The sequence below is a fragment of the Vanessa cardui genome, chromosome 21, assembly GCF_905220365.1.
Source record: "Vanessa cardui chromosome 21, ilVanCard2.1, whole genome shotgun sequence".
Taxonomy (NCBI): domain Eukaryota; kingdom Metazoa; phylum Arthropoda; class Insecta; order Lepidoptera; family Nymphalidae; genus Vanessa; species Vanessa cardui.
In genome coordinates, this window is record NC_061143.1 from 2,661,714 (window position 1) to 2,681,917 (window position 20,204).

At 32.2% G+C, this 20,204-nt stretch overlaps 1 protein-coding gene across 2 annotated transcripts in view; it reads left to right on the forward strand.

Moving 5' to 3' along the window:
• LOC124538722 (atrial natriuretic peptide receptor 1) overlaps positions 1 to 20,204 on the forward strand; it is a 355,202-nt gene that overhangs the window by 291,101 nt on the left and 43,897 nt on the right. For both annotated transcript variants that reach the window (XM_047115881.1, XM_047115880.1), the window contains 2 exons: positions 1,302 to 1,500; positions 6,460 to 6,551. In XM_047115881.1, the coding sequence (XP_046971837.1) occupies positions 1,302 to 1,500; positions 6,460 to 6,551 (291 nt within the window). The remainder of the gene's footprint in view (positions 1 to 1,301; positions 1,501 to 6,459; positions 6,552 to 20,204) is intronic.

Below are 20,204 nucleotides of genomic sequence, written 5' to 3' on the forward strand. Positions count from 1 at the left end.
GTAATAAAAATAATTGCGTATTCAACATATTTTTTTGAGTCTTCCTAAGTTAAATGAAATTAAAAATATTAGACTACTTAAAAGTCGATTAACGATTATATCATGTAGTTATAATTATTGTTATATTTGGAGTCGGTGTCAGCCAATAAAACCCTACAGTATATCTATCAAAAAACAATACGAGAATACTTTAACAAATATGTTTTTTACAAATTACCTTTTACACAATAATATACTGGATCAATCAAGGGGCTCGTATCGCTTCTTTCTTTTGATTGTTGGGGCAAGGGCACCGTGGCTGACACCGGCTCCAAATATACCAATAACTATAACTACATGATATAATCGTTAATCGACTTTTAAGTAGTCTAATATTTTTAATTTCATTTAACTTAGGAAGACTCAAAAAAATATGTTGAATACGCAATTATTTTTATTACTTTTTCGTGCATATTCATTTGTTTTAAAATAGTGTTTTGTTTGAAGTCGGTTTTTCTTTTTGTTAAAATTTTATTTATTAAAGAAAACCCTTCTCAAAAGGGAAGGTAGTAACGATTGGTCTAAACACGGTGAGTTTTAAGATAATTATTTTTGTCTTTCACACTAAGTTCAAAATATGCTTTTAAATAAGAAAAGAGCAAAAAATTGTTACTTTTGCAAAGCAAATGGGCTACCTGATGGTAATTGGTCATTACAGAATTTGGACAATGGTACTGTAAGAAATATTAATCGCCACCAATCTTGGGAAGTAAGCTGTTCTGTTTTTACCTGTATTTCTTACTCAGACCCTTCAAATCGGAACACAAAATTATATATTCTGTTGTAAATAATAAGTTATACACACAATATATGGGTACTGATGTTGGTCGTACCAGGTACCATCTACCGCGACAATAAAACCAGATAGAAAAACGTTTTTAAATGAAAAACATTTTTAAATTTGTGTCATAGTAGTTTATCATACTAACGAAATGGGCAATTTATTAAATATCATACAAATTTTCTAAACAGACTGACAGATACATATAATTATGCTTTCATTTACACATAGTTACAACGTAATTACATGCAATCTGTATAACAATATTGTCAAACTAAATAGATAAGTCATCAATTAAAGCTTTTATGATAAACGAAATTTTTTGTATTAGATTAACAAAGTTTGCTTGGGTGATTGCGATATTGAGTAAATATTTCCTAATTTTTTTCCACCTTTACTGATAAATATAACCACAAGTTAAACAATAAAGGTGTATATTTTGTATATTAATAGTTATATCTAATATATTTTTCATTTATAGGTCAAAGAACTAGCAGAAACAAAGTATAATTACACATTCGGCAAAGGCGAAGTGGTATCCACATTCGTAGCTGCGTTCTACGATGCTGTTCTCCTTTACGCGTTGGCGCTTAACGATACTTTGAGACAGGCCGATGACCCCAGGGGACAGCTGGACGGAGCGGCGGTCATCAGAAACATGTGGAACAGAACATTTCAAGGTTTGTTGAACCTCGTATAAATACGACACCTCAAAGAAACTTTGAGATTAGCCAAGCGAGCCCCCCTACGTTTATCGGTATCTTAATTTTTTTCATCATATTTAACGAAACATATAGAGCCGAGATGGTCCAGTGGTTAGAACGCGTTCATCTAAACCCATGATTGCGGGTACAAACAAAGGTTAGCCCAACTGAATATTCATGAGCTCAGTGTGTGACTATAATTCAACTCGTGCTCGGCGGTGAAGGAAAACATCGTGAGGAAACCTGCATGTGTCTAATTTCATCGAAATTCTGCCACATGTGCATTCCATCAACCCGCATTGGAACAGCGTGGTGGAATATGTTCCAAACCATCTCCTTAATGGGAGAGGAGGCCTTAGCCCAGCAGTGGGAAATTTCCAGGCTGTTACTTTACTTTACTAAGCTGTGTTCACATTTGTAACGAAAAATTCTACACAGCTAAAATTCTCCGTTTTATGAACTTTATTTTATTTTTCATCTTTCTTGTTATAAAGCGTGACATTAATACGATTGTTTGCGAGTTTAAGGAGACAAGTATAACGAGTACGTGTTTCTATTACAAATTTTGTAATGTTTTCTTTTAAATTTTTAAGGCGACCTTTCTTGTTTTTAATTAAAATCATCATCAATCACTTGCAAGTTTGTTGCATACTTTCTTCCTATATACATATTACATAGAAGCATTTACTTCAATATGTTATTAATAATAATTGGAAACAATATTCGTTAAGACAAGTATTCTAATAAATAAGTAAATAAATAAATATTTGACAACATCACAAAAGTAGGTAAAGCGCTTGTCTCATGAAAAATCAGTAACGACTGTGAAAATTAATCAACTTTTTCTACATCCACTTGGCCGGGAATCGAACCCGGGACCTCGGAGTGGCGGAGCCATGACAACCGCTGTACACACAACTCGAAATATTTTCAAGAAATCTTATTAAATCGTTTGTCCAGATTTACTTAATAAGACACTTCTAAAACTCTTAAGTCTAGAAAGTTTAAATTTGGAATGAAGGACAACTAGGAGCAGTGCGTCCGTTATAAAATAATTATAATAAAAGACGAGATGTGGCAAAAACAAGATATAGATATAGACAAGTGTTAGATCTGTTATAATTTTAAAATGTATACATCAATCATTTATCAGATGTTTTACCTTGGAGCGGAACTATTTTGCAATGCTATGAACAAGTTTGATTGAGAGCGAGTCAAAGTTATTACAGCCGTTTAAGATCCCATGGCCGACTAAGATTTGCAATGCAAATGCAGTAATCCTCTTAAAATGCCAAGAATTTACATCGGGGAGCGGAGATGTTCCATTGGATAAAATACGAGAATGTTACCTGATAAGGCTCTAGCACCACTGAGTTTATAAGTTCTGAATTCGTGCTCGAATTTGAAGAAAAATGTCTTTAGGAAATCCTTTACATATCAAATGAAATTATGTCTATTACTTCAGATCTATCCTTACCCTTCTTTATTAAGATAAAATTATGTCTTTGCCTAGCAATCTCAGCCATAATACATTAAATGGTCCAAGCCTCTTAAAATCTAAAAACAAAAGACTTGTTTTTGGGATATTTTTGACAGAATAAGGATATTTACTGTTACGTCACGATATATTTACAACATTATTTAGTATTTTATTAGAATCAATAGCAATGCCTTCAAAAATAAGATAATGATTGTGACTTCATCGACTTTGCTGTATCAATAAAACCTTTTTGGAGCAATGTTGTTATATGGTTTCCACAATAAAATTCAGCTGATGATATTATTAACTTTATCAATTAATACGACTGCATAATTAACTATAAAACCATTAACATATCAGGCTAAAAATAGTTTTGGTTTATATATAGGCGGGAGGTATCAATTTTATGCTAATTACAATAAATTCTTTGAAAAATAAATATTGTTAAGTTTTTTGCCTGCTTTTAACGGTAGAATTGACATTTAAAACCGGTGGTAGATTTAAACTTAATTTAATTCTATAACGACGATTCAAAATATATAATAGGAAGTATTTTGATTTTGAATAAAATTGGTTATCATTACAAATAAGACCCAAAATATTCCGACAGTGTATAAATGTATATAAAGTAAAAAGTAAAGTAACAGCCTGTAAATTTCCTACTACTGGGCTAATGGCCTCCTCTCCCATTAAGGAGAGGGCTTGGAACATATTCCACCACGCTGTTCCAATGCGGGTTAGTGGAATCCACATGTGGCAGAATTTCAATGAAATTAGACACATGCAGGTTTTCCTTCAACGCCGAGCACGAGATGAATTATAAACACAAATTAAGCACATATATATAGTGGTGCTTGCTTGGGTTTGAACCCGAAATCATCGGTTAAGAAGCACGTGTTCTAACCACTGGGCCATCTCGGTTCTTTGTATAAAATTGTTTTATAAATATGTCGTCGTAAATTCTCTATTAACATAACTCAAACTGATATCGCTATGTTGATATCTATTGTTTATTAGGCGCTTTACGATCAATAAAATTTTTATTCGTCAAATAACATGAATAAAATGTATATAAAATACTTCGAAGGATTTATTCGGTATAGATTTAATGATAATGTTTTATTGAAACCGTAAAACGAATTGGAACATCACAACAGTGATATGAAGATTGAACTTACTGATTATTTTTAGTAGAACTTAGGTTCTAAAACGATCGTTACATGACTTAAGTTTTCTTGAAAAATGTTGATACAAATCGTGTACATGCCGTTGATTGTTTATATGATATGATTTGTAGTTGATACTGTTACAGTTACATGATATTATAACAGTAAATTTCAATACTAGATCTAACAACAGTTATTTTAATTATTCTGATTTTTTTTAATTGAATGAAAAAACAGATGAGAAATTTTGCCTGAAAGGTCAATGTAACTGGAATTTAGGAACTGTATGAAATATTAACTATTTCCATGTAATATAATGTGATTATACTAACTCGCTCATTACAGATTTAAACGAATTTGAATTAAATAACCAAAAACACATCTGAATTGACTTTTTTTATATAATCAGCTTTGACTTTATGTTCCATTTTTAAATATATATATTTTTTTCGAATTACTGTATAGTAAAAAAGTTTCTTTCTTTTAGTTCAAACTTTGATATTGAGTAGGAATTGATTCCGAATCAGTCTGTTTCGACAACCTACCGCTGAATAGATCTGCTAAATTTATTGAGAGCATATTCGAGACAGAAACGGGCGATAAATAAGAGGCTCAGAAAGTAACAGGGCGTAAATATTACACAACGAGAAATTCATTTATGGAATAGATTTCGGGAATTATTTCATCGACCGAGATGGGAGCGTTGGTACATTTGTCGAAATTACTTCGAACACATGCGTATTATATCACCTTGATTATCCAATAAAGTTCTTTTAAGATTCACATAAAAATCCGTTAAAAGGGAGAGGCAAATTCCTATTAGAGAGGTTTTTTATTAATAAAGTGGTTGGCGTGCAAATACACTGATGGTAAGTGGTCATTTTCTACGATATACATCAGCGCTATAATAAATGTATTCCTTACCCTTGAAAGCCTATAAAAGATAGCTTGAGAGCTAAGCTGTTTATTCCTTATACCTTTAGTTACACTGGCTCACTGTCTCTTGAAAACGGAACACAACAATAATAAGGATTTACTGACATTTTGGCGGAGGAATATCTAATGAGTGGATGATACCGACTCAGATGTGATATGGTTCGATATAATGCTTCACAATTAACATCCTATAGTCGGAATAGTCGCTAGATTTATGGACTATTACGATCATTAGGCAAAGTACTATCGTATTAAACAAAAGCTATTCGATTATTCGTCCGACAAATGAAGATTTGCTTACGATGTTTTTTTTTTAATTTTGTCTTGTAATTTTAAAAGTAAATGGATGTAATTCTTTTGTCTGTATTTGAAACCGTGATTTTTGATTAAGATCCTTTTCACCTGTCCATATTGTTTTTGTTTTAACTTTTATTTTTAGTATATATATTTTTTAAATTAAGATTAATTACTTTTGTTTTGTCTATTTATTCTTTAATTGTAAAATATTCGTCTATCAAATGAATTTTGCTATTAGTCAAATCGTAATTAATTTACGTTTACATTAATTAAGGGTATTAAACCTTTGATTTGCGATTCTATAAGTACTTGGTGGTAGGGCTTCGTGCAACTATTTGGGCACATATTCAACCGCCAAATGGCAATCCTTATACCTGCTATTTGGCGCAAAAATACGATTAATTGGTTTCGGCTTCAAGGGTGATGGAGCCAATTTACAGGCACATAAGATTTTAGTCCAAAAATTTGTGCGCATTGGTGATTGAAAGAAAGAAAGAAAGAAAGAAATGTTTATTTAAAAGATTGGAGGTATGATTAATACTTTAAGAACTAATGTCTACGAGCTAGTAACCACTTACCATTAGATGGCACATTTTCCAGAAAGTCCGCATATATGTTACCGCTTCGGAGTCTATATTTAAATCAAATCAATTTTATTCAAGTAAACTTCACAATGAAGCGTTTTTGAATCGTCAACAATTAAATACTACCACCGTTTCGGAAAGCAGCTTCTCGCGAGAAGAAACGGCAAGAAACTCGCATAATTGCTTTTTTTAAATGAACAGATTTACAATGCTGTTGTAAATGTGCAATTTATAGTAATTAGTGTCCTATGATGGAACCTTAGCCTAACTCCAGGCGTTACTTTCTAAAAAGTACTCTTTTAATGAATAATAATATTATTATGCAATGGTACATTCATATTAATAGTCATGACGTAATATATATATTATATTATATTTGATAAGGATTCGAATTCGCAACTACTGGTTGGAATTGAGTTATTTCCACTGAACTCGTTTCTTATATTTGACTTTATATATTATTTGTTTCCAGGCATAACTGGGGAAGTAATAATCAACGGTAATGGCGACCGCGTGGCGTCGTATTCGCTTCTGGATATGAACCCGAATACCAGCAAGTTTGAGGTCAGTAATTTTTATATTTCAACATATATGCAAGCAAATTTGTTTTATATGAAGTGTGTTTGGAATAAACACAACGAATTCGGTTGAATGATTCGCGATCGTATGTAAATCTCACATGTGCCTATCTACCATATAGAAAGTATATAAAAACTGAAACATATAAATTTATAATAATAAATTGGCAAGATTGATTCCTGACTTTAAACCGATTTATTTTCAATCTTCCAAATAAAATTGTAATTATATATGATGTGCAATATCCAAATCAAATCAAATTCCTTTCATTCACATAGTAATACACTGATTGTAATATCAAACACTACTAAGCAAGTTTCTAGTTTAGGGATACCACACAACAAAAATAATTCGTAACTCATATTTATAATTAAATAAAAAAACGTTTATGAACGGTGTCTTTGCCAACCAGTTATGTGTAGTATTAGTACAAGGATATTAAGTGTATCAGTCTTTTCCCAAATTACACGTTAACAGGAACAAAACAATAACCTATGTAAACACATAGGGTTAATATTAATAACAGCACGTTTTCCCTTTCCCGTACCCGGTCGTAATAAGTTTTGACCGAGAAGAAATCTAACTGTAACATGTACAGTCAGAGTAAGAAAACATTCGTCTGTTTTCAAATTCATTCCTTTAACAAGTCTTAAACTCTTAGTACATTTTGAAACTAAACATCAAATTATTGCGACGATTGTCATTCTCGATCGGAAAGCAGATTATCGCTAATACTGAGCACACGAAAATAGATCTTAAAGTGATGAAACTTTTCTTAAACCGACTGTACATTCCCGTATGACATGATTTTGTTTACGACGTTCCGTCTGGATTTCTATAGCATCGTAATTGTCTCGACTTGGGATGTAGAAGTCCAAACGAAGAGGAAATAGTGTTATTATGAACACGTGTATTGGGTTTTAATATCTTATAATGTTAGGATGATCTTCGGTAATAATATAAGAAGTCTAAACTATTATATAAGGATATTTGAAAGTAGAAGTTACTTTGGTAGAAGTATAAAATGCTTTGGTAACTGAAAATTTTCAAAGTCAACAAATGAGGAATAACAAATATTTACGATTACATAAGTATATTATATATTGACCAATATAATATCAAAATTAACATAAAGTTTATTCAAGTAGGCTTTTACAAACACTTTTGAATCGTTATTTTACAATTAAGTGAAGCTACCACCGATTCGGAAAGTAGATTCTACCGAGAAGAACCGGCAAGAAACTCAGTAGCTACTCTTTTTTAACAAAAAATACAAAGTCATGTTAGTTAATACAATTATTTAAATTAATATATCCTGAATTATGCACCGAAGAGCCATATTTTCTTAATTATAATGATATTTTATGGATCTGTTTACTAACATAATCACATGTTTATGTTAAACTAGCTGTGCCTGCGATTTAGTGCGCATTTGAATCAAACTAAAAGGTAATTGTTTAGGTTGCGACCTAAACAATTACCTTTTAGTTTGATTCAATAGTGATTTAATAGTAACTTATTACGTATTTAAAGTAGCCTAAGTTACTCCTTATTACATGAGCTATCTGCTTGTGATAGTCTCGTCAATACGGGTCAAGTCGTTTCAAACAGAAAGAGCCGAAAGTACGCACTGTATATAAACTCAATCCTAGATTCAAACTTAGGACTATATGTACAGCAATATACTAATATGTATTTAAATTCTAGACACAAGACCAATGAGATAATTAATCAATACTAATTAAATAGAAATGAAGTCGTTAATCTATACATATAATAAAATTGGAGTGTCTGTTTGTAATATTAAAATAGCCCTTTTTACTTTAAAATAACATTTTATTACAATTTTTGTCTGTATATTTGTCACGGCTAATCTCTGGAAAGGCTGGACCGATTTTGACGGGACTTTAACTGGCAGATAACTGATATAATAAGGAATAAATTAGGCTACATTTTTTTTCTGTTAAATTCAAACGCTTACAAAGTCGCGGACACAGCGAGTTAATTAATATATTAACCTATTGACGCCTGAAGGGATTCCCATACGCTTGAGATGTAACGCTCTCTTTGTGTTCTTGGATTGATTAGTTTTGACCGTAGATCTATTCTCCGAACAATTATCGTCCCTCTCATATCATTCTCATCAGGATAAGTAGTCTTGATAAATGAAGATGAAAAATAAATGAGCCAATGTAGCTTGGTAGTCACAATGTCTGTTTCCTAATTGGTTTTCTGTTCTATTTTGATGGAATTGCTGTTACTTTATTGAGACAGGTGTTTTTGTATAATTAGGTAGCTTCACTTAATTGTAAAATGACGATTCAAAAGTGCTTATAAAAGCCTACTTGAATAAAGTTTATTTTGATTTGATTTGATTTGTATTAATTGTACGTGTTAGAAATGGGAATGTGCATGTTATTATCTATCAATCAATCAATTAGCCCATTCTCGTTCACTGCTGGACTTAGGCCTGGTTTTAGGCCTGTCCCATTACACGCCACTGTGATCGTTCTTGGGCTACTCGCATCCAGCTCCTGCCAAGGGCACGGTTGGCAGGACCTGGATGCGAGTTGATGATTTACGCAAGACGGCTGACAGGTTATTATCTATATGATAGATGAACACCCAGCTCTGCTCGGATAAAACAAATATTTTTCAACAAATGCGGATTGAGCCGAGATGGCCCAGTGGTTAGAATGCGTGCCGTATAATATGCCGATGTCTGCTGGTTCAAACTCGGGAAAACACATTATTGAAACTTATGTTTATTATTCATCTCGTGCTCGTCGGTGAAGGAAAACATCGTGAGGAAACTAGCATTTGTCTGATTTCATAAACATTCTGCCACCTGTGTATCCCAACGCGGGTTGCATTGGAATTGGTGGAATATGTTCTAAACTTTCTCGTCAAAAGAGGAGGACTTAGCACTGCAGTGGGAGATTTATAGGCTGTTGTTAATATGGTCTATCCTCGTTTTAACGTTCTTTGACTGTGGAAAATTTATTGATTGATCGGAACTATCGTAAACCTGAATGAAATTATTAATAATTATTGTTATCTTTAATAAGGATTATCTATTTAAGTTTTTAGGATTCCGTATATCTATTCAATCTTCCGTCTGACAATCCGATTAGGCAAGTTTCTCACACGTATATGTATAAAGTGGAAATCTGCGGGACCCTTGAAGCTGAGAGAAAATCAAACCTCTCGAGTCTAGCAATCAAAAGATATGGCCGTTTATGTCTCGTTTCCTTTATATACGTAAAGGGAATCAAAACCTATAGGGTACTTGTCGTTGACCTAGAATCATAAAATCTTGGGAGAAGCGACGACCTCCATGGTCAAGATGTGTACAACGGTATTCATGGCCACTCGGAGTTCCTGGGTTCAATGCCCAGCAGAGTCAATGTAGAAAAAGTTAATTACTTTTCTATGTTGTCTTGGATCTGGGTGTTTGTGGTGCCGTTTTTACTTCTGATTTTCCATAGAACAATTGCTTTAGCTACTTACATTCGGATCAGAGTAATGTGTGTAATGGTGTTAATAAAAACAAGGAGTATTATCTTTTAGCAAAAGTTGAAAAAAAAATTAAAAACATTGCTGATATGTCAGTGTTATATATTTAAGTATTTTGTTGTACGGGACCCGCGCGCGAATCCAACTTGGTTTTATAAGAATTAAATTTTGTATGATATCTGTAACATACGTACATTAAATTCTTTGGTTTTTAACCGCGATCTTATTTATTTCTCCGAACATTACGACAGAGTTTCATGTCGACCTGTCTGAGTCACGTGACCAAAATTCGAATAGAATGTAGGAAATGCAGAATGCAAAGCTTTGATATTTTTCGTCTTCAAGGAATAAAATAAATATTCCTGTAGTACTTATTTTAGTAACACGTTCCTACATAAACATGTATACAAACATATAAAATTAAAATACATTTTATTTATGTATACACCATGTATTTTTGATACTTCAAGATAAAACTTCAGATTGTCGTTTTTAAGAAGAACTTGCAAGGAATTCAGTAGTCACTCTTAAACATGTAATTCAGTTACATTATATATTAGTAATTTTATTAATATCAAATATTTTTTTTTTTTTATATGAAATGAATTATTAAAAATGTATGCCTACAAATTGCGACAACCCTATCGTTCGATACGTTATCGAACAACGACATACTCTAACACCTTGCATTAAAGTGCAATTTCGCTTCACGTGATGTGACGTAACGACTTTCTTTAGGATCATAGTTGTATCTGTATAATTTATTTCATTGTTTTGACTAGAATGACAGGGTAATCCGTGTAATATGTACAGGGGTAGTTTGAGATTGAAATTTCGTTTGGAATTTTATTTCGATTTTAAAAGAATCTCGAAGATTCTCGAATGTTCCGAGCACCAAATTCAGGTCGGTTAAAATCGCGGATCAAAGACCAAATAGGTTATTTAGGAATGTTTGAGATTATCAGTTAAGCTTCTTTTTTAGAGAGCTGCAATTTAATTATATATTAATATAGTTTTTATAACTTTTAAGTTTAAAGTTATTATAACTTTTAAGTTTTTCTAATTTTGAAATTGGATCGAACATTTCATGGAAGTTGAAATATAACAGAAGGCACGGATTTACCGGATTATGTAAAACAAATATAAATATCGATTTATGTAGATTAAAAATCAAATCAAAATAAACTTTATTCAAGTAGGCTTTTACAAGCACTTTTGAATCGTCATTTTACAATTAAGTGAAGCTACCGCCGGCTGGAAAAGTAGATTCTACCGAGAAAAACCGGCAAGAAACTCAGTAGTTCCTCTTTTTTAAAATTTAAAAAATACAAAGTCATATTATTTAAATATAATTATTTAAATTAATATAACCTGCTTGGAAGTCAACAGGTATTAACTCCACGCTTTTTTATCGTCTAAAAAATCGATAATACAAGTAAAGGACACCTCTGAAGTATGTAATACAGTAATGTAACTTCCGGTACGTATATGGACATATTACGTAATGTTTTCGGAGTACGAAAATAAACCGAATTGCGAAATTTTCAAGTCGTTCCAGTTTATTAAATTTATTTTTAAACTTCATTGCAAAACAAAAATTGAACAGAAGGCGAGCTTAACTACATTCTCTACTGGATAACCTCAAAACGAGAACGAAAGGTTACAGTTAAAAATGAAAGTAAAACAATAAAAGGTTTTCTGTTTCTGGTTGTTAGAGTTATTTAAATAATTTCCATGACCATATAAGTGCATCAAACTTGTAACTTTAAAAAGGCTAGAGAGTCCCACTTAATAAAATTTTTTTTGTCATTCGATACTACTAGGAATTATTAATAATATCCGATACGGCCCAGTGGTTAGAACGCGTGCAGCTTAACTGCTAATCGTAGGTTCAAACCCAGGCAAGCACCACTGAATATTCATGTGCTTAATTTGTGTTTACAATTCATCTCTTGCTCGGCAGTTAAGAAAACATCGTGCGGAAACTTGCATGTGTATAATTTCATAGAAATTCTGCCACATGTGGAATACACATGACCAACCCGCATTGGAACAGTGTGGTGCTAGTACCATTCTTGCCGTCGTTCTACGCGGTTATGATTAATACAGTAACTGTGTGTACAGTTAATGATTTAATTAATAATTTTTATTTTAATACATATTTTGTAATGTGATACTGCATTTTGAGACTAACTATAAAAATAACATTTTTCAAATTACAGAAAAATATAGTACATAATTATACAACATAAAAACTATATAGATCGATAAATCGTATGTTAAAATAATGTAAATGAAAGAGCCTTATGGGATTCGTAACAACATTTACCCCTAACACAGTCGTACCCTCAAAACGACTCTGAATATGTAACGAAAACTTAACATACAAAAGATCTTTTTTCGTGACGAATCCGTAATGCAAAGGGTCTGATGAGTTTCTAAGATAAAGAAACATTAATCCCCTTAAAAATGTTTCTCTGTACAAATTAATAAGGTTTAATATCGTCAAAAGACTTTTGCACATGTTACCTTTTTACGTCACAACGAATATATTACAGAGATTATGTGTATTTATTTTTTGTAATTTCTAAGGATTTTAACAATGTAATTATGAATTTAGTAATTAGTACGAAAATATCGAAACCAAATAATGACTTAGAATAATTGTATATCGACTAGCTACTAGAGTTTATGTAGTAAAAAAAAGTTTTTTGTAAAGAATAAGTAAAGTAAATTAACTGCATGGTAAATTTCCCACAGCTGGGCTAAGGCCCCCTGTCCCATTAAGGAGAGGCTTTGAAACATATTCCACCTTGCTATTCCAATTCGGGTTGGTGGGATGCACATGTGTCTGAATTTCGATGAAATTAGACACATGCAGGTTTCCTCACGATGTATTCCGTCACCGCCGAGCACGAGATGAAATATGAACACAAATTAAGCACATATATATAGTGGTGCATGCCTGGGTTTGAACCCGAAATCATCGGTAAAGATGCACGCGTTAAAAAAAAACTGGTAATGTGTGTGAAACCCAAGTGTCACGTATCAGGTACGGACCAACGGTCTGTCTTCTTGAAATAGATAGATCGATTGGCTCGAGTTTTTTTATGTTATAGGTTGGCGGACAAGCATATGGGCCACCTGATGGTAAGTGGTCACCATCACCCATAGACAATGACGCTGTAAGAAATATTAACTATTCTTTGCATCGTCAATGTGCCACCAACCTTGGAAACTAAACCATGATATATCCCTAGTACCTGTAGTTCCATTAGCTCACCCAACCTTTAAAGCGAAGCCCAAAAGTATTAAACACCTGTTTATGCACAGTGATAGAATATGTATATGGGTGGCATCTAAACAAATGGTCTTGCGTAACTTCCAAGAAAATTACTCGATTAATTGGTTTCTTATCAAGAGTATATAGTGCAGGCTTTTATGAGTTTCATCTGTTCCTCATAATTTGAAACGAGCCTTCCTACGGATGGACATAAGTAATATTCTTCCGATACATTGTTTTATTGTATTTCAAAGGGATTAGACAGCGTTTCTGATGAAAACTCCCTAACAACTTGATTTTTTCCGACACGTTTTACAATCGTCGTTCTATTTCAACTTATTTACACAAAAATCTTAATAAATGATATACATAAACCTTCCTCATGAATCACTCTATCAATTAAAGAAAACCGCATGAAAATCTGTTCAGTAGGTTTGGAGTTTATTGCGAACATATATACAGACAGATGCCGCCGGGCACTTTGTTTCATAACATGTACTATTATAGAAATATTTTAACGGTAGCTACATATATCTTATAAAAAATAAATATGGGTTTTACAAAATGAAAATGATACATTCATATTTGAGTTATCAACTCATTTAAGCCTCAGGTGCGAAGCTGTTTTAATTTCAAGAGTCGTTGACTATGTGGTAAAGTTAATTAACAGAATAATGTTAATTAAGCAAAACGTATTAAGAGACCTTCATCCGTGCCTTGTGATGACATCTTAACTTTGAGTTTATTAGCTTAGTAATTCACCGTTTGTTAAAAAAAAATAAAAAAAGCCAATTATGGTTTAGCATATTTATGATTTAAAACATATAAACCTGACGACCTCCCATGACGACCCATGAAAACCGGAGTACACACCACTCGATTCATGGGTACGCCACTCCGAGGCCCCGGGTTCGATTCCCGGCCGATCAATGTAGATTATCATTAGTTTTCTATGTTTTCTTGGGTCTGGGTGTTTGTGGTACCGTCGTTACTTCTGATTTTCCATAACACAAGTGCTTTAGCTACTTACATTGGGATCCGAGTAATGTATGTGATGTTGTCTCATATTTATTATTTATTATTATTATTATAAATGTTGCTAATAGTTAATGTGCATTGGATTGTTTCACAAATATTCATAAGTACATAGTTGTTGCCCACGGCTTCGCTCGTGTTTTAGAGGCCAATGACCTTTCTTAAAGTTCAAGTTTGCTGCATACAAAATTTCATCAAATTAGATTCGTTGCTTTGGTCGTGAAAAGGCAACAGTCAGACAAAGACTTTCACATTTATAATATCAGTACAGATTAAAAAATTAAGCTAATCCACTTTATATAGAATAACGAAACTGCTAAATTCTTTATCAAATGTTACTTTTAAAAGAAGTTAATATAATGTAAAATCGGATCGTTTCCTACAGCGAAGACATCTTTACTCTCGGGAGGTCCTTTTGGGACACACCTATCGCAATTTTCAACCCTAAATTAACTGACATCCTATCTCTCGCAGCTGCGGTCAGAAACTGACAAAGCATACTCTAATTGAATAATATTGCAATATCATTTCTAGAGATTATTTCAACTTTCAAGAACCTTTTATTAATAATTAAACTAGAGACACATCCCGGTTTTACACGGATGCAATTCTGATACTAAGTATACTATAAAATTTGTTTATTAACGACATCATATTAGAAATTCTAACATTGACAATATTTCTTTATTTCATTGTCCATGTATTATATACAAAAAAAAATCCTCTAGAATCATATATCTATTAAAAAAATTGCATCAAAATCAGTTGCGTAATTATAAAGACCTAAGCATGCATAGGGGCATGAAAGTACTAAGCGACTTTGTTTATATTATGTAATGATTAATAAAAGTTGATACTGAGAAGAAGTTCTCCCTGTAAGGAGAAGGTTTGGTACATATTTCACCATGCTGTTCCAATGCGAGTTGGTGGAATACACATGTGGCAGAATTTCTATGAAATAAGACACATGCAGGTTTCTTCACGATGTTTTTCTTCACCGCTGAGCACGAGATGAATTATAATCACAAATTAAGCACATTATAATATAACAACACAATAACCAATATACACAATATTCAGCAGTGCTTGCCTGGGTTTGAACCCGCAACCATCGGTTAAGATGCACGCGTTCTAACCACTGGGCCATCTCGGTTTTTTACATCGTGTAATATTATTTGAATGTAGGTTAATATCGTTTATTTGTGCCTAAATGGCTCATCGGCTCATAATGATCTCATTAGTGAGGCGCACAAGTAGAATGTGTGGCTCTTAGTTGAAATAGCACAATAACGCATGAATACGTTTCAGTAACTTGTTGATATCAAAGTGTGGCTTAATACTTCTATTATATGTTATATACATATAATAGACTAGGGTAGGGTACTTTATATGTATCGCTATATTATGACCGAATTGCATAAAATCATTATAAATTGTAGCCTATGTGTTATTCTGATGTATATCATATATATACAATTAATTCATTGTTAAATTGTAACAATTTTGTTTATTACAATTTACAAAATTGTTACAATTTATATTATGCTTGAGAATTAAACATATCATAATTTACCTTTACTAATAAATAATTTCATTTTCATTAACTTTATAATTCTCAGCTAAACCAATATATAGTTATATAGAAGTTATAAAACAAGATACAATCTTTTCAGAGAAGGGTATAGTGTATTATAAGTCACGAAAATTTGTTTGTATTTTATGTAAATAAGATTCAGAACTAATGATCAAATTCAAAAAATATTTTCACTAGTAAACAGCTTCATTATTCCTGAACATTGCGGTCATATCATTTTTTTATTGTCAGTAAAAAACATTTGTACGAATGATTTAATTTTAATTTAAAAAAAGTATGTCTCTTGAGCTTGGTACATTACGACAATGTACATTTACCAAGACTAGTGCATAAAAAGGTTGATCTTGACACATTACCAGACTTCAACCATCAATTGATTCCATAATATTTATACGGTCATTGAGAATCCATCTTGATCATTGATTTAAAAAAATAAATATAATTGAAAATATATATATCTTTTTATTTTATCTTTAACAGTAGTATGATTTCACGGATAAGATAGCTATCCAGCTGATGTCGGCAAGGGTCCACCTGAGCATTTACAAGGGTTTGATCGCTGATTTTCAGCAGCCACCTTGCAAAAATTTAGTTACTAGTGACTACGTACAATAATACCATTTATAAAAATCATAAAAATACAATATAATCGTTCTACTTGATTTTGTATAAAATATTCGTTTTCATTCAGGATTTGATATTGACCGTCAGGTGTTAAAAATATCCCTTCCTTGTGGCTTACTTTATGACAAATTTTATAAAATTCGGTTTAGTGACGTAGTCGTGACATACTAAAATACAGACTTTTTTTCGCGTTTATATTAATAGCACAGACAAACAATAACTGTTTTATAGGATACCAATTGACTGTCTTAATCTACATTCCATTTTCAAAATCTGACTGAACGATGAAAGGGACACCAGTTCTAGAAAATGCCAAAATAAAACCAAATACAAATTAATCAGATCTTATTAGTAGGTCACTTTAAAATTTTGAAAGGGTAAATAAATAAAATCTGAGTAGGCTCTGGAGAGTATTTAACAGTTATTTTGCAAGATTTAATTAAATCTATCACAGATTCTAAATCTAGATTTACAGAGAAGGCCTAATAAGTTATAAGAAAATACAGCCTATTTTTAAAAGACTTGACTCGTTGTTGTTTAAATTAAATTATATTAATTAAGTAACCGAAGCCGAATTAATTGAATCATCTTATAATTAATGGGAATAATGGTTGGTTGAGATTTTCAATTGAGCACAATCTCACATCTCAAAGTATTGACCGGTAAATGTCCTATTCCAGGCCTAAGGGCTCCCCTAACGTTAAGAAGTATTGGAGCAAATTTCATAACATTGCTCTTTCTGATTGGTTGATGCACATATGTACATAGGAAAGGAATTTCATTGAAATTCCACATACAGATCTTCTACGATATTTTTCGTCATCACCAAATTCGAAATGAATTATTATAAACACAAATTAAGTATATGGAAATTCAGTCAAAATTATGTGGTTGTAGGCTTGAACTCGTAATCATGGTGTCACATGCCATTTAAACCCTAGGCCATCTTACCCGTATGTTTATAATTAAATTCATTATAATTTACGAATTTAATTAAATTATGAAATTATAATTTGTAAATAGACTGCGAGCGGGAGCTCGTTGTAACTCGGTTCACAATAATAATCCTCTTATATGAGATAATTTGTCTCAACAAAAGATATATTACTCTTAGGACGATGTTTCTTATATGATTATATCATGACCCAATTGTCGACGATATATCATGACAAATTCTGTAAACGTTTTGTGTGATTCTACCAGTTATTACTGTACATATTTTTCATTTCATTTCAACTATTAATCATCGGTCGCATTCTTCGTAGCTGCATTTTCAAATATAATTTCAACCATTAATCACGAGTCACATCCTGTAGGTCATTTTTTAAATCAGATCCGTAAAAACGATTGTTTTCGAAACCCCTTTTCTTTTACACTTCCCAAAAATCTGTGGAATATTTTCAAGATAAATGGATGGATGTGATTCTTTATTTTATTAAATAAATTTCTTTACCAAATTAGGATGTATTAAATGGTATAGAACCAATACATTGTGACAAGTGACACTTCCTTGATTTTTTATCATTCATTCAACCTGCTTAATTCATGGCAGAAATGTCTAGTAACTTTTAGGCGGCTATCCCAGGATTTGAAGCAAGGACATCAGTGTATGTAAACTTATAATTTAGTAATCAAGATAATTCACATAATATTGAAAAACGTTTTAAAGTTCGTTTAAAACGACTTATTATTTGAACATTGAACAATATAATTAACCACTAGCTAGCACCCGTTTACACCCGAATATATTATCAACAGATTCAAAACTTGTAAACCAAACGCTATTAGATTAGATTCAACTACATTTCTTAATCTCTAATTTTGGTAGTCTGATACGACAAGAGAAAGATAAAGCACATTAAATAACGACACATTTTTTTAAGAACGCGACTTTTAAATTCGAATAATTAATTCGAATTTTAAACTTGGAACACATATTGTCTATTTTTGTTACGATAGACTTAGGGCCGACCAAGCAGTAATTGTTGTGTTCTGGTATAAGAGATGTCTGAGCTAAAAGTAATACATATTGGGGGCATTGGCGATGTAAGGAATTATGTTTCGGCTATTAGCTAATATTTACGAGTGGTGACCACTTACCATCAGCCAAATTGCCCATCAACCTACCTACAACGAAAGAATATTACTAAAGTCTTTAATGTTAGATTAAAAGTATGATAGTGAAGTAGCTAGATTATACGACGGTCATGACAATATGATCAATACAACGCGTGCTTAGAATGGATGCATTTCCAATGTGAATGTAAGTATTGTAAGATCTATTATTATACACAGCCTTTATGAGATGCTTATGTACCTCACGTTCATATACGTCTAGGTCGTATTCAATAAAACACCCTACGTAATACACTTTTATTTCCAGTGAAAGATGTAAGACTTCTTTGACACGATAGAATACAGTTTCAAGGTCGAATTTTAGCAAAAAGTTTTTGATGCAAAAAGGTTTTATTTGTTGCCTGTATTTATATTTTTAACAGACAAAAATGTGGTATGTTTAACGCTTGTAGTTTGAATGTCATATTTTTAAACTACGGATTTAATTTCAGTTTTCATAAATCAGCAGAGTCATTCAAAAGGAAGTTTTATATGTATGCGTATACAGCATATTATACTAGAGAAAAAGTGAAGAGTTTGAAAAGAAAAAGAGAAGGTTTGGAACATGCTGTTCCACCACGCTTTTCCAATGTGGATTGGTGGAATACACATGTGGCAGAATTTCCACGAAAATAGATACATGCAGGTTTACTCACAATGTGTTCCTTCACCGCCGAGCACGAGATAAATTATAAACACAAAATTAAGCACATGAATATTCAGTGGTGCTTGCCTGGGTTTGAACCCTGAGTCATCGGTTAAACCACTGGGCCATCTTTTTTTTTTATTCTTTTTTGTTTAAGGAGTTTGGTCACCTAGTGATCATGTCATTCCTGTAGGAGCTAACTGGGCCATCTTGACTTCTAAAGTATAAAATAATTTTATTACTCCTTTTAGCACCGAGTGTCCGCTTACTAGTTTCATGTTTTATATTTATTTTCATTGTATAATAATCTACGATTGGGTTATTCTCTTATCTTCATTAAACTAATTTTACAATGATCGGTTTCAGTCCGGTGGATTCATTATGTTCTGAATGTTATCAGTAAGTGGTATCGTTAGTTTGAAATTCCTCTGTAGAGATTTCGACTGTTATATAATTATGAGGGTGAAATATATATAAAGTTAGCGATAGGCTATTTGGGTAAGTTTTAATAGATACCAGAGCACCGCCCCGGCCTCGTACGGATACAATGTTCATACTAAATATCCTACAGAATTTCACATCACATTAGAAACCTCTAAAATTATCAGTGTTACTTTACTATATTGTCCATGTATTATATATTTAAATCTTCCTCTCGAATCACTCTATCTATTAAAAACCCGCATCAAAATCCGTTGGGTAATTTTAAAGATCTAAGGAACAGACAGCGGTAAGCGACTTTGTTTTATACTATTTTATGATGATGATATATACAAACATATTATGTCTGTTTTTGTTAATTACTATTTTACTACTAGAATTGAT